At 49.5% G+C, this 12,494-nt stretch overlaps 7 protein-coding genes across 8 annotated transcripts; 3 read left to right on the top strand and 4 right to left on the bottom strand.

The window, feature by feature from the left end:
• Positions 1-82: 82 nt before the first annotated feature.
• Positions 83-1,852, bottom strand: DMAP1 (DNA methyltransferase 1 associated protein 1). Its single transcript, XM_064690995.1, has 4 exons — positions 1,666-1,852; positions 1,220-1,609; positions 577-1,166; positions 83-513 (listed from the first exon to the last, which is right to left on the bottom strand). Exons 1-4 carry the CDS (start codon positions 1,764-1,766, stop codon positions 293-295), a joined length of 1,302 nt encoding a protein of 433 aa, XP_064547065.1. The 5' UTR covers positions 1,767-1,852; the 3' UTR covers positions 83-292.
• Positions 1,853-1,949: 97 nt separating this feature from the next.
• On the top strand, positions 1,950-2,571 carry Polr3K (RNA polymerase III subunit K). The gene is made up of 2 exons (XM_064691001.1): positions 1,950-2,130; positions 2,198-2,571. The coding sequence occupies exons 1-2, from the start codon at positions 1,990-1,992 to the stop codon at positions 2,381-2,383; spliced, it is 327 nt and encodes a 108-aa protein (XP_064547071.1). The 5' UTR covers positions 1,950-1,989; the 3' UTR covers positions 2,384-2,571.
• Positions 2,388-3,300, top strand: Tcs1 (Threonyl-carbamoyl synthesis 1). Its single transcript, XM_064690996.1, has one exon. The coding sequence runs from the start codon at positions 2,388-2,390 to the stop codon at positions 3,162-3,164; it is 777 nt and encodes a 258-aa protein (XP_064547066.1). The 3' UTR covers positions 3,165-3,300.
• LOC135434413 (mitochondrial inner membrane protease subunit 2) lies at positions 3,165-4,146 on the bottom strand. Its single transcript, XM_064690997.1, has 2 exons — positions 3,838-4,146; positions 3,165-3,768 (listed from the first exon to the last, which is right to left on the bottom strand). Exons 1-2 carry the CDS (start codon positions 3,929-3,931, stop codon positions 3,353-3,355), a joined length of 510 nt encoding a protein of 169 aa, XP_064547067.1. The 5' UTR covers positions 3,932-4,146; the 3' UTR covers positions 3,165-3,352.
• Positions 4,147-4,207: 61 nt separating this feature from the next.
• On the bottom strand, positions 4,208-4,948 carry maf-S. Of its 2 annotated transcripts, XM_064690999.1 has the most exons (3): positions 4,918-4,932; positions 4,806-4,862; positions 4,208-4,729 (listed from the first exon to the last, which is right to left on the bottom strand). In XM_064690999.1, the coding sequence occupies exons 2-3, from the start codon at positions 4,833-4,835 to the stop codon at positions 4,364-4,366; spliced, it is 396 nt and encodes a 131-aa protein (XP_064547069.1). In that variant the 5' UTR covers positions 4,836-4,862; positions 4,918-4,932; the 3' UTR covers positions 4,208-4,363. The 2 variants fall into 2 exon arrangements, with proteins under 2 accessions (XP_064547069.1, XP_064547068.1); XM_064690998.1 differs by having other exon boundaries at positions 4,806-4,948.
• A 106-nt stretch (positions 4,949-5,054) lies between these two features.
• Positions 5,055-12,076, top strand: rig (rigor mortis). Its single transcript, XM_064691002.1, has 9 exons — positions 5,055-6,687; positions 6,751-7,063; positions 7,125-7,287; positions 7,371-7,524; positions 9,763-10,667; positions 10,729-10,894; positions 10,967-11,117; positions 11,178-11,435; positions 11,497-12,076. Exons 1-9 carry the CDS (start codon positions 5,187-5,189, stop codon positions 11,690-11,692), a joined length of 3,807 nt encoding a protein of 1,268 aa, XP_064547072.1. The 5' UTR covers positions 5,055-5,186; the 3' UTR covers positions 11,693-12,076.
• LOC135434410 (cilia- and flagella-associated protein 206) lies at positions 7,291-9,687 on the bottom strand. The gene is made up of 3 exons (XM_064690994.1): positions 8,934-9,687; positions 8,520-8,869; positions 7,291-8,282 (listed from the first exon to the last, which is right to left on the bottom strand). The coding sequence occupies exons 1-3, from the start codon at positions 9,574-9,576 to the stop codon at positions 7,539-7,541; spliced, it is 1,737 nt and encodes a 578-aa protein (XP_064547064.1). The 5' UTR covers positions 9,577-9,687; the 3' UTR covers positions 7,291-7,538.
• Positions 12,077-12,494: the final 418 nt, after the last annotated feature.

Below are 12,494 nucleotides of genomic sequence, written 5' to 3'. Positions count from 1 at the left end.
AAAAGTTCTCACACTCGCGCGGCAATCGCATGTTGACCGTTGGCTATTTGATTTTCACATATGATCGGTGGCCGCAAAACAATTTTCTTCGTTTTTCCGTTTATTCTAACAACTAACTAGACTGGGAGTAGCGCACATGTACAAATATAGCGAGTGGCAAACGGCAAACGGGTTACGCAGGCCGATAGCAACTGTTGTTGTTGTTGTTTGCTGCTCTGATTAGTACACGCCGTGCGTATTGTCTTCCATGGAAACGGACGCGTTTGCGTCCAGCTATAAGCTATAAGCTGCCTTAATTTGCGTTAGGGTCCAGCGTCTCGCTCTTAATGGGCACCAACGAGGGCGGTATGTTGAGCGTCTTGCCCGGACAGGCGGCCTCATATTGATGCTTGAGGCTCTCCATCTCGTAAATGCACGTGGACAGTGCCGTGCGCAGCTCGCAGAGCAGCACCATATCCGAACGCAGCTCATTAAAGGATGTGCATATGTCTTCGGTGGGAGGTGGCGCGGGATCTGTTGCCAGGTGTCAAGCCATTTAAAGCCAATACAACTAAACTTAGATTTTATTCAACTTACCAACTTTGAACTCTTGGATGGCCTGCTCCAGCGCTTTCACCTTTCGCTGTCCTATATTCGCGGGCAGTTTCATCTTTTGCGAGCGCAACGATACCCCAGAGCCGCGCAGATCGGCAAACTTGATGCCGCTGCTGCCAATTTCGATGGCATTTACCACAGAGTCCACTTTCGAGGGTCGCGGCTGATGATGCACCTTCTTCTTGTGCAGCTTCTTTTCGTATTTACGTGTGCTTGGCGTACTGGCCGCGTGCTCGTTCTGCTGATCCGCTTGCGAGATCAGTTTTTGTAGATCTTGTGTTTTGCGCTCCCGCTCCTTTTTGCGAGCCTCAATTTTCTTCATCTCATTAATAAGCATTTGCTCCTCTTCCACCTGCTGTGTGGTGCGCTTGAAGAGTTTCTCCAGCTGCTCTTTACGCCGGCGCTCGTGCTCGGCATCATAGACATATGTTTTCTTCTCGCCGGACTGATTCTTAGCCTTGGCCAGCAGTGCGATTACTTCATAATAGCGCTCCTTAAGCTCCTCCACGGTTTTGGCGCCATGCTGCTGGCGATTCCAGCGATCCGCCATCACAATAAAGCGCAGGTCAAAGCTGGGTATGACTATTATTAGATCAGTTGGGAGCATACATATCTCACGACTTACCGTCTGGCCAGGTCAAAGAGATGATCCGTTTGCACCTTGCTCCAGTTTTGTATGTTGTTGCGCAGGTGTGCATTATACTCGGTCATTGTGTAGCTGGGTATCTCCAGTTGCTTATTGAATTTGGCGAACGGGTAGTCTGTGGAGTCGTCGCTGACGCGTTTCCAATGATGAAAAACGGCCGCATCGTTGCGCGCCGGATTCGAGAATGGCGCCCACTCCCATTTGCGCACCTTCTTCATGCCCAGCCGGGCCTTGTTCTGTTTGTAGCCCGCACCAATGCCCAGTGCAGTGTCTGTGGGCAGCAAAGGCGGTGCATCCTTCTTGTCTGTGTACAACAGCGCAAACACTTCGCGATGCATACCCTCCGGACGCCGGGAAGCATGTTTGGTACTGCATAAAAAAAAATTGTTGTACGGGATTAAATTGTGGTGTGCTATGGTACTTACCGCTCGAAATTGCGCTTCTTGGTGGCAAGAAAAGAGTCTCTGGTGATTTCAGGCGTATTCGCACGCTCAATGTCTAAAATATCACGCACATCAGCCGACATATTGCGTTAATTTTACAATTAAATAAAATATGTAAGAAATTTGCTTGTTTCGTATGCGGCTGTCGACTAGTGCTGGTTAACGTTGGACAAAGACTAATCGATAGCACTGTTAGCGCAAGAGAGCAAACTCTGTTAGGCTTCTCAGTATTGTGAGCTCTGTAAAGTGCTGAGCACAAACTCTGTTAAGTTAACAGTTGGTTCTCAAACGTGCTCGCAATTCGCGATGTTGTTTTTCTGCCCGTCTTGCGGCAATATATTAATTATTGAAGAGGACACCTCCAGCCACAGATTCACGTGCAACACGTGCCCATTCATTTCGAAAATCAAGCGCAAGATATCCACAAAAACCTACCCGCGACTCAAGGTAAGTCCAACCACAGAATGATGCAATATTTGTGTGCACTTTTCTCATTTGCCATTTTCAAACGCAGGAGGTGGATCACGTTTTGGGCGGTGTAGCTGCGTGGGAGAACGTGGACTCCACGGATGCCGAGTGCCCGGCCTGCTCACATAAGCGCGCATACTTTATGCAAATACAAACACGCTCAGCGGATGAGCCCATGACCACATTCTACAAGTGCTGCAATCACCAGTGCGGTCACACCTGGCGCGACTAGACTCATGCGCTACCTACAGACACTACTGCTCAGACGCCTCCACGGTACCCGCCCACATTTACAGTCCAGCTGCAGCAGCAGCAACAACATGCAGACAAAGCAGCAGAACCAGCCGACTCCAGTCTGTGCTGTGGCATCGCTGGATGCTCTGAAACTGGCCGAGCAGTGCCTGCATCTTGGCCAGGTTATAGCCTTGCCCACAGATACAGTGTATGGTTTGGCATGCGATGCCAACAACGAGGAGGCCATACAGCGCCTGTACGAGATCAAGGGACGGGACGAACACAAGCCAGTTGCCATTTGTGTGAACAATATTGCTGCGTTGCGTCGCTATGGTCAGGCTAGCCACTTGAGTGACGAGCTGCTAACTCGCTTGCTTCCGGGGCCACTGACCATCATCGTTGAGCGGTCGCCGCAGCTGAGCAATCGCTTCCTGAATCCCAGCACCACCAAAATTGGTATACGCATACCCGACTACAAGTTCATGCGCGATCTGTGCGCGACGTGGCATGAGCAGCCGCTGGCTCTGACCAGTGCCAATCGCTCTAGTGCGCCCAGCAGCCTGCAGGTCAGCGAGTTTCAATCGTTGTGGCCCCAGCTAGGCGCTGTGTTCGATGCCGGACGCATTGGACAGACGGAGGAGCGGCGCCTGGCCTCGACAGTGATTGACCTGGCCAAGTCGGGCTCCTATAATATTGTGCGTGCCGGTGTGGCGCTCAAGCAGACGCTGGCGGTGTTGCACGACTTTGGATACGTCAAACAGGATCTGGACACAATGTAGTTATAGTTTAATACAACAATGCTTCTACTTTGTATTCTTTTTACCGGCATTTTTACAATTTTGAACATGATTCAGCAGACGTACCTATGAACACAAAACTGATAATAAAATATATATATATATGTATATGTACAAACAGTGTGACTACTAAATGGTACCAACAGCATACGGGACTCAGTCTCTTTGGTCTAGTTGTAGTAACTGGCTTTTGCCACCTGCACGGGTCGCCGTCGTCGGGGTACTTCGTTTTTCAGCAGTCTCCAACGTTCCGGCGGCCAAACAATGGCCACCGCTCGGGCCGACATCAGGCCCAGGGCCACCGGGCCGAACGTGTTGCTGTCCAGAGAGTGACCAGTATGATCGCCCTCGACCCAACAGTGGCCGTCGGGTACACGGACTATTTCGTGCTTGTAGCCCAGCGTGGAGACGACATCGCCTTGCATGCCCACCACACGTTTGATGATCTTTTGCGCTGGATCCTTGGGCGAGATTAATGAGATGATATCGCCCCGCTCTACGGCACTGCTGTGTATGCCCCAGCGCAGCAGGAACACATAGTCACGCTCCTCGGCGACTGGATTGAGAGCGGGTTGCATAGAGGTGCCTGCATTTCGGGGGGAAAAGCTGAATGGAATATTTCTCTTTTCTTTATGGGAAATTTGAGTACAATTACCGTCAACTCTGGCCACATAGCCCACACAGTCCAGAAACGTAATGCCTAGCGGAAAACCATAGAGTAACGATTTACCAAAGCGACGAAATGCCATGACGGCATGGCTTAGTGTCTAGTTCAGGCGTTACTTTCGGCGTTCCTTCAACCGATGCCGCTGGCCGTTTGTGAAGATTTGCGATTGTATGTATTGAGTTAAATATTGCACCGCTAGCACATGTATATGTATGCACATACATATATACGATCAGTTTTTGGTGCGCTTTGCAAATGAATACATAACAATAATACATACGTACACAGCTGTTTCCGTACAATTTCTGACATTCACAATCATGCGCTGCCGTTCGCTTGAATTTTCAAACAGGGTGTCTCGCTTCGTCGTATACAATGTTTATTATAATATTTAAATTGAGTTTGTGTGATATTACAAATCAAATTCCAGCTATTGTACTATGGTTACAGGTGTTTTTTTGATTTAATTTTCGAAACGGAAACTGGAATGTGATAGGACTGCAAATGGTTGCAGTCAGCAGCCCTCCAGCTCGCTTGGAATGGGTATATCGTTTTGTATGGCAAACTGAAGCAATGCTTTGTATTTGTTTTTCCAGTTGCCAACATCCAAGCGTATCTGTTCGTTGTCATCGTGCATCTGTTCCAGCTCCGTCCATTCGTACGATTTTTTCGTTTCCAATTCGTCCTTTTGTTCTATGCGCTTGATTCGACAACTGGCCGCATAGCCCCGATTCTTGAGTGTGCGACGCCGTTGCTTCATGCGCACAATTTCCTCCCGGTTCAGTCCACGCATCTTCAGCGTTCGGTTCAGATCACGCACAGAAATCGTTACGAGCTCATCATCCGTGATATCTGGTATCGGACATGGCGAAAGTGGAGCCTGCCAACAATGGAGCACTTTGTTATACCAGAAAGCACACTATTGCCAACTGTTGTCAACTCATATGTATACTTACCAAAGAAGACTTTCTCTCACGCTTTTCCATAGCTAATTGCACAACGTTTTTAATCTACTATAATAAGTAGTTTTTTAATAGTTTTCAATTTGTATATGTTTTTGCGTATTACCATTCGCAGTAAAAACAGGTATTAAAAACAGTGTGACCAGACAGCAGTAAACACTAAAATAACCACAATAGAATAGAAAAATACTAATTGAGTGCAATCCTTTCGCACGATTTAAAAATACCGCGTTCGGTCACGCTGATAACAAGTGCTGGAAAATTGGTAAGGACAAACGGAGGAAGGAGGAAGAACTCAGCATCCAATTGCAGATGTCAATTCTAGTGCAAAGTTCTCCATTTTCTTTTTCAATTCTTGACTAATTGAACGGCGCCATGTCTTCGGCAGTAATTTACAATAATGTACCCACACCAAGTTGCATGCAAACGCCGCTTTCGGTCGCCACACCAGACGGCGGCCTACTGTATACCGGCTTTAAATGCATCAATTACATACCGGCAATGGCCGCCAACGACAAGGACGCGGCCGAAGTAAAAACCATGTCGACGCGCATAACCATAAACGGACTCGATGTCAGCCCCATGTGGGGCAAGCAACAGCACACTGAACTATTGTCAATACACGGCAAACACTTTGCCATTGTCGCAGAGGATTTGAGCGTGCAAGTTTGGGATTGCGCCCTGGGTGAGGCCATTATCGGCCACAAGGCCCATCAGCACGAGGCGCGCGATGCACGCATGTATCCACTGCTAAACGTGCTCATGAGCTATATATCAAATGGTAATATACTATCCATTGACGCCAGCGACTTGGTCATCTATTGCGTCGCATCGAACAGCTACTGCCGGCGTCCCACTTTCCTGTCGCAGCGTAACCACAACTTGACAGTGCTCCGCTGCTCGCCATACAATGAGCATCTCTTTGCTGTTGGCACATCGGCGGGCGCGATTTTGGTGTGTGATTTGCGCAAAATGTGCATTATGCACAAGCTGAACGCACATGGCCAGAATGCCAGCATTTCTGGTCTGGCCTGGCGGCAAATGTCCATCCGGCACGAAGATTCGCAACCCGATAAAGCAGAACTCGACAGCAAACCCGAGCAGTGGCGCAGTAGTCCACCTGCAGCCGCTGCCAAAGCCCCGCTATTGAAGTCCCAAGCGGCAGCTGAGGCCGACGATCTTTTCGATATTTACAATTTTGATCATCTGGAGTCGGAGTTTGGTGTACCCACTATCGTGCGACCGCGTCTGACCAGCAAATCCTCCGATGAGTGTGGCGATTTTGTGGGTCTCGAGAAGCCAAACGCTGACAGCGTGACCATCGACTACAGGGAGGCCTGCGAAGCCATGAAGGCGGAACTGGTAGCCCATCGTGAAAGCCCAGCCGATATCCAGCCTCAGGTGGAGGTTACCCTACAAGACTGCCAGCAAACGGGCACATGTGGTCCGCGCAGCGAAAACAGCAGCGGCTATTCGCAAGGCAAGCAGCAGAGCGGCACACTGGTCAGCGGCTCCAGCGAGGGCAGCCTCGAGGTCATACAGTTTAGCTCCTCCAGCGATGATGCTGTCATCGTGGACGGCGAGGCTCCGAAGCCCAAACGTGAGGTATTGCATCACATTTACCACCAGGCCGAGGTGCATGATGCACCCGAATCGCCACAGCTGCAGCTACAGGCCAAAGCCCCAGCTCAGCCGGAATCCAGCGCCAAGCTGACCCAGGAAGTCAGCATGGATACGAGGAGCCTGTGCTCAACGGAAGCGCCGGCACGTCCAGATATACTGCTGGCATCGATTAACGACAACGATATTATCATGATCTGGAATGCGCTCACGGGCGAGCATTGCGCAAAGAACTACAGCAAAAACAATTCTGCGGGTACGTGAGGAACAATTCTGACCAGGGAGCTCTCTTTAATATATCTGTATATTCTAATTCCAGCCAAGGCCAAGCAGGTGCACTGGCTCAATGACCACACCATTGTCACCCTGAGTCGCCATCAGTTGTTCTTCTGGGCAGTCGCCTACGACGCTAAGACGCGTCACTATAAAATCAACAAGGATCAGCTGCACAAGAGCTCACTGCAGGACATTATCTCGTGCGTGGTCAGCGCTGCGTACCCACAAATATGGCTCGGCCTAAGGAATCGCCGTGTGGTCATATTGAATCCCCTTAACGGACAAGTGGACGCGGTCTACGGCTGCTTGGCCTTTGGCGTGCGCGCCATAGCCGAGTGCCCCGATGATATGAACAAGTGAGTCTTGATCCTCTTGATGCTTAACTTATATTTATATATATTCTTTAATCCCTTCTAGAATCGCACTTGGCTGCTCGGACAAGCGGCTGGCGCTGTTCGACATATCCAAACTGTCGGCGCGCTGCATACCCATTGAGAGCGTCCACGTGAACAGCGTCGTCTACTCGCTGGCCTGGAGCCCGGACTGTCTGCAGCTGGCCTATGGCACCTTTGATGGCATGGTATTGTTTTAGGCGATATTTATTCGTGTTGGGCGCGGCACAAAAACCAAAACGAAACTACATAAATATAAATTTGTTTACAGGTGGGCATACTGGATGTGGAGCGCATGAGGGTGAAGACAACGTTTCGCCCGGTGCAGAAAAAGGAAATCTATTCGATAATGTGGAAGGAGAACTATATCTACTTTATAGTGAATCGTCTGCTGGGCATCTACGACGTCTCGCAGCCCAAGAAAGGTGAGTGAGCGTCTTCAATTCCTATGGCGTGTGTTGTAAGTTTGATTCTGAGCATTGCGCTGGCCGTAGGTGATCTTTGTCTGTGTGTCGTGCGTCTGGCGCTTGCGTATCTCAGCCAAGTGTATGGTTTCGCGATGATAGTCCCACGAATTCCAGGTGACATTAATCCAATTGGCGGGAGACAAATCGTTTGTGACCACCATTTCGGTTTGACCCTCATAATCCTTGGTCTTTGGCGGCTCGACGGGCACCGGCTGCAGTTCCTTGGCGATGAGCGCATGATCCAAATTGAAGAGCAACGCCAGATTGGCGCTATTGAAGATGGCCTGCCGGAAGGCGCTGATGAAACGCTCGAACCACAGTTCGGCTATGCGCGCATATGTCTCGTCCTGAAATCCAAACTTAATGTCCAGATTCATGCAAAGCTTGCGCAACACCTTGGCGGGCAGCAGCAGTCCATTCGTCACGGCCAGCGATAGGCCGCAAAACTCTTTAATGTCCGCCTCGGCCAGGCTGCAAAAGTTGCCATCGGTCTGGTACTCCTTGAGCAGTTCCATGCGCTCATTAAAGCTGCACCCACGCATTTCCTTGATATGCTTAGCCAGCTCTTGTATCTCCACAATTGTGTCTTTGGCCCGCTGCTCCATTTCCTTGGGCACCTGGCTCTCCAGCTGCTCGCGCAGCCGATTCAGCTCCACAATGTGATTGAAGTAGTGATTCAGATTGCACCACACCTTGGACAGGTACACAAAATGCGGCTGCAAGGGGCATATTTTTAGTAACTTCTACGACTTAACGGAAACGCATTTCGGATACTCGAACAATTATTTCGATTGAGCGAATTGAGCCTGAAATATGTTCGGCTCGAAGTGTTCGAGTTGCAGACAACAAATTGAGTCATTCGAATCGAACATGTTCGAGTCGAACCTCGTTTGATGCTCGTTTAATCGAGTTAGCTCGATTGAAGTTGCGAGATCTTTCAGCTAACTACTTACAAAGATCAGTTCCGAGTCAATGGCGGTGCGCATGAAGAGCGTATCGTTGATCTTGGCCACGACACAGTCGTAGCGACCCGTCTCCACGCTGACCAAATACGCGGTATGCTCATAGCTGCGCTGCAGTTCGAGTAGGCAGCGCATCAGCGAATTGAACGTAACTGTGAATTGATTGACCCGCTGCAGATGCTCCAGTGGCACGCGATAGTACAATTTCGTCTCCTTGCAGTTGAACTGCAGCTGTTCGCTGATTGTCGCCTGGCACTTGCCGCTCAGATCCTTGAGCCGCTCCAGCACGGCATCAAAGGCGGCGCTCGTGTTGCTCTGCGCCATTTGCAGTTCGCCAATCACTGAGTGCGAGAGGGAGACGACTCGGTATTTATATTGTTCTTTGGAGTAGCTAAGTGGACTCACCGTTTCGCACATTTTCGTGATCGCCGTCGGGTCCGTCGTTGTTGTAGATGACAATTCCGGCGACAGTGTCCGCCAGTCGCTGCAGGTACTCCTGCCTGTGGTACTTCTTTTTCAGCACATAGTTCTGCAGATCGCTGCGGCCGATGACGCTGTTGAGCGCCATTGCAGCCAGCTTGAGGACCACATGATTGCTGGGACAGCCCAGATGATAGGTGGCCACAATGAATACCTGCATTTTGGCAAACAGCTGATCCAGCTGCACCTTGCTGCACGTCTCCGGATACTGCAGAATATCGTCGATGAGCAGCTTGAGCTGTTGCTGATACTTCGCCTCGTACTGTTCCCGCACATAGGACAGCTTGATGCCATGGCCCGTTTTCATGATCCACGACAGACGCATATTGGCCATGGTGGTGTCCGTATTGTTCGTATAGCCGTGCACAATATACTCAATGAAATTGTCAATGCGGCACGAGCTCGGCTTATTTAAATCTGTGTGCAACAAGCCGTAGCGCATGTCCCGCATCAGCAGATGCACCACAAAAGTCATAAAATCCATATCCACCTCAATGTCGCGCTCTTTCAACTCGCTCACAATGCGCTGGCAAATCGCCTCGAGTAATTTATGATGCGGATGCGACATGTTGTCCTCCAACGTTTAATTTTTCACTGCTTTTGCGGATACAATAAAACATAAATAGAACGGAATTTAAATTCTCTAGCGTGTTGTCGAGTGCTTTGTTATTTTAACCAAATCACAAGTTGCCCCTGGCAACAGCTCTGACAAGTCGAGTGACAGTCTAATCCTCCACTCTCTCTCTCTTTACAGACGCCCTGCTGCTGCGCTACGTGGAGCGTCCCAGTTATCTGTATGTGCGCGGCGCTTTTCTCTTTATCGGCACCGAGGATGGGCTACTGCAGCTGCATCATCGCAGGCCTGGCCAGGAGTTGGGCTACACTTGCCTGCGCCAGTCGTCCTTGTTGGCGCGTTATGTCACAGACATTGCATTTAATCCGCTGGATAGCAAAGTCTTTGCTGTCGTTGGCCATGATCGAGTGATCCAGGTCATGGAGTTCCAACTGCAGACCCGCAGCTGGTCCAAGCTGCACAAGCTGGAGGCCAGCGATCCGAAGGCATCCATTACGTCGGCCAAGTGGAGCAATCTGCATGAACATTTGCTGCTCACCTTTCACATTGAGGGCAAGGTGTGCATGTGGAACACCAAGGAGCCGGAGCAGCCGCCACTGACCATCACCTATCACTGTCCCATGTGGTGCGGCCTCTTTTTGCCCTCCGATGAGAGCATCATCATGTGCGGCGGCAAAACGCTGTCGCTGGAGCTGATTAGCATTAAAGAAGCCCTAGAGCGCAAAGAGAAGCAAATATGCTCCAAAATGGATACGCTGCTCAAGGTCAAATGGGCCAGCAAATCAATCACGCAGCCGCCCCATGGACCTGTGCTGAACGCCGCACAAAAGAAGCGCCAGCGCCGCGACAAGCGCAAGGCCAACCAAGCTCAAGCTCAGCCGCCCGCTGCTGTGGAGCAGCCTTCCAATTCCACAGAGCAGCCAGTTGAGGACTCTGCTGTCGGGCCGGTCGAGCAGATGCCGCCTATTGAGTCCATGCTGGGCGCTCTTAGTCTGGAGACGAAGAGCACAAATACAAGCTCCATGTTGGAGTGCAGCAAGTGCAAGCAATTGGAAACGCAGCCGTTGCCCAACAGCTTTTTGGCCGTAAGTGACATGTACCTGAAATGGCCACCATTTGCCTAATTACGTTCGTAATCCTTTACAGCATAGCCGCACCTGCCTCTGCCTGGCCCAAAAGGAGCTGAACAAGTACGCGCTGGACAAACTGGCCATAGTTCTCACTGAGGATCCGGCTAAGATAGACAATTCCGTGCTTATGTCCAAGCTCTTTAGCACCAAAGTCATGGCCAAGGAACTGGTTGCCACCGAGCGTAAGTTGGATTTGTTAGATAGACGGATAAATGATCCTCCTCTTTAATTTTATCTTTCCACATTGCTTTTAGTTAACAATCTGAAACATTCCAACAACAAAGACATTGCGCCTCTCAACCTGGCCTTAACCACGTTCAAGGTGCGCGAAGAATTGGAGCAGCACATAGCAAACAAAACGCTCACCGAGTGGCACGTGTCTGTGGCGCCGGCTGTGTCCTACGTGTAAGCTGGCATCAAGCAACTCCATTTAAACCAACTCAATTAATTTTTGCTGCTTGACAGTTTTTGGCAGATGTGCTGCAGGGCATACGCTTCGCAAATGGAAGAGCAGGGCTATATATTGCATGCAGCCACCTATATGTTGGCCGTGGACATGCAGAGCGAGGCCATCGATTTGCTGCTCAAGCACGAGTACTTCAAGGAGGCATTGGTTAATGCGCGCATTCATCTGCCCGCCACAGATCCCATAATCAAGACCATTATCAACAAGTGGCTGGAGCAGCTCGAGAAAACGGGCAGCTATGCAGCGGCGGCACTTATGTGAGTTTGTTGGCGCTCTTTTTTTTCTGGCTTAATTTCGAACTCTCCAAATCCCTTACAGCTGTGTGCTGGACAATGAGATGCTCCGTGGCTATTTGTATCTACGCAAGTTTCGCAACTGTACCCCGGAAATAGCCGATCTAATGGAGCAGATCAAGCGCATAGGTCAGCTGGAACCCATGTTTGATGATGGCTGCCCGGTCGGAGACGAGAATGCTGGCGAAGATGCCGCCCAGGACGCAGAGGAGGCGGGCTGAAGCCCAACACACAGCAGGCTGTTTAAGTTTAGTATAAGATTTAGTTAGAGAACACACAAACACGCCACGCACAAATCCAATGAGCTTCTTCGAATAGTTCAAAACTAAACACTTTAAATTGAATGGAAAACAAAAACTAGTTTTCTTTTTTAGTTTTCTATAAAGCATTAAAGAAAATTATCACTGAAAGTAATTTTTGTGTTAACCCACAAATTGATTTATGCTCAAAAGAATTTTTCATCAATTATGTTTTTCCAATCGTTTGTGAACCGTTTGGAAAGAAAACCCCAACATGAATTTATACGAATTACAATTCAAAATGTCCAAGGCAACAAAACTACATATAAAGAAGTTAAATAAATACTAAAAAAGAGATTTACATTAGTTTGTTGTTGTTCTTTTTTTTTTTAATTAGAACAACCTCAGGCCCTACAGACAGCTCGGCCCATTTGTTGTCCGGCGTCAAAAAATGGACACTACAACAAATGCGTTCCCGTTAGCCAGCCCAAAAGACGGAGCGGAGCGACGCATTCGGCACAAAAAAGCTTAACGAGTATTGTTTTGGTTTGTCTGACAATCAAATTATGCAAATGCAGCGCGCCGGCCTCCTCAGTCAGAAATTAAGTTTTTTTTTCTTAATTGTTTGAACTAAGGCTCGCAGCGACAGCGACAGCGATGTCGACGATGACGTTGACGGCGGCAGCGCAGCAGGGCGAATGGGAGTGAACTTGCTGAGCAAAGAGAGGCAGCCAAATAAAACACGTGGCAAGAATGCTCGACTAGCACATACCCTAGAACATAC

The sequence above is a fragment of the Drosophila montana genome, unplaced genomic scaffold (assembly GCF_035044405.1).
Source record: "Drosophila montana isolate Dmon_TW-CO22-7 unplaced genomic scaffold, ASM3504440v1 contig_3319_1, whole genome shotgun sequence".
Taxonomy (NCBI): domain Eukaryota; kingdom Metazoa; phylum Arthropoda; class Insecta; order Diptera; family Drosophilidae; genus Drosophila; species Drosophila montana.
The sequence above is the reverse complement of the archived record's forward strand: the minus strand, read 5'-3'. Positions and strand labels throughout refer to the sequence as shown.

What these genes read in the sequence shown, in the direction of transcription:
- LOC135434410 (XM_064690994.1), bottom strand. Translation starts at nt 9,576, where the DNA reads ATGTCGCATCCGCATCATAAATTACTCGAGGCGATTTGCCAGCGCATT. An exon ending in TCACGAAAATGTGCGAAACG is followed by an intron (nt 8,870 to 8,933) that starts GTGAGTCCACTT and finishes TCTCGCACTCAG; the next exon opens with TGATTGGCGAACTGCAAATG. An exon ending in TTGACTCGGAACTGATCTTT is followed by an intron (nt 8,283 to 8,519) that starts GTAAGTAGTTAG and finishes TGCCCCTTGCAG; the next exon opens with CCGCATTTTGTGTACCTGTC.
- rig (XM_064691002.1), top strand. Translation starts at nt 5,187, where the DNA reads ATGTCTTCGGCAGTAATTTACAATAATGTACCCACACCAAGTTGCATG. An exon ending in CAGCAAAAACAATTCTGCGG is followed by an intron (nt 6,688 to 6,750) that starts GTACGTGAGGAA and finishes TTCTAATTCCAG; the next exon opens with CCAAGGCCAAGCAGGTGCAC. An exon ending in GCGCCGGCTGTGTCCTACGT is followed by an intron (nt 11,118 to 11,177) that starts GTAAGCTGGCAT and finishes GCTGCTTGACAG; the next exon opens with TTTTTGGCAGATGTGCTGCA.
- Tcs1 (XM_064690996.1), top strand. Translation starts at nt 2,388, where the DNA reads ATGCGCTACCTACAGACACTACTGCTCAGACGCCTCCACGGTACCCGC.
- maf-S (XM_064690998.1), bottom strand. Translation starts at nt 4,835, where the DNA reads ATGGAAAAGCGTGAGAGAAAGTCTTCTTTG. An exon ending in GTGAGAGAAAGTCTTCTTTG is followed by an intron (nt 4,730 to 4,805) that starts GTAAGTATACAT and finishes CATTGTTGGCAG; the next exon opens with GCTCCACTTTCGCCATGTCC.
- LOC135434413 (XM_064690997.1), bottom strand. Translation starts at nt 3,931, where the DNA reads ATGGCATTTCGTCGCTTTGGTAAATCGTTACTCTATGGTTTTCCGCTA. An exon ending in CTATGTGGCCAGAGTTGACG is followed by an intron (nt 3,769 to 3,837) that starts GTAATTGTACTC and finishes CCCGAAATGCAG; the next exon opens with GCACCTCTATGCAACCCGCT.
- Polr3K (XM_064691001.1), top strand. Translation starts at nt 1,990, where the DNA reads ATGTTGTTTTTCTGCCCGTCTTGCGGCAATATATTAATTATTGAAGAG. An exon ending in AAACCTACCCGCGACTCAAG is followed by an intron (nt 2,131 to 2,197) that starts GTAAGTCCAACC and finishes TTTCAAACGCAG; the next exon opens with GAGGTGGATCACGTTTTGGG.
- DMAP1 (XM_064690995.1), bottom strand. Translation starts at nt 1,766, where the DNA reads ATGTCGGCTGATGTGCGTGATATTTTAGACATTGAGCGTGCGAATACG. An exon ending in AAGAAGCGCAATTTCGAGCG is followed by an intron (nt 1,610 to 1,665) that starts GTAAGTACCATA and finishes TTTTTTATGCAG; the next exon opens with TACCAAACATGCTTCCCGGC. An exon ending in CTCTTTGACCTGGCCAGACG is followed by an intron (nt 1,167 to 1,219) that starts GTAAGTCGTGAG and finishes AGTCATACCCAG; the next exon opens with CTTTGACCTGCGCTTTATTG.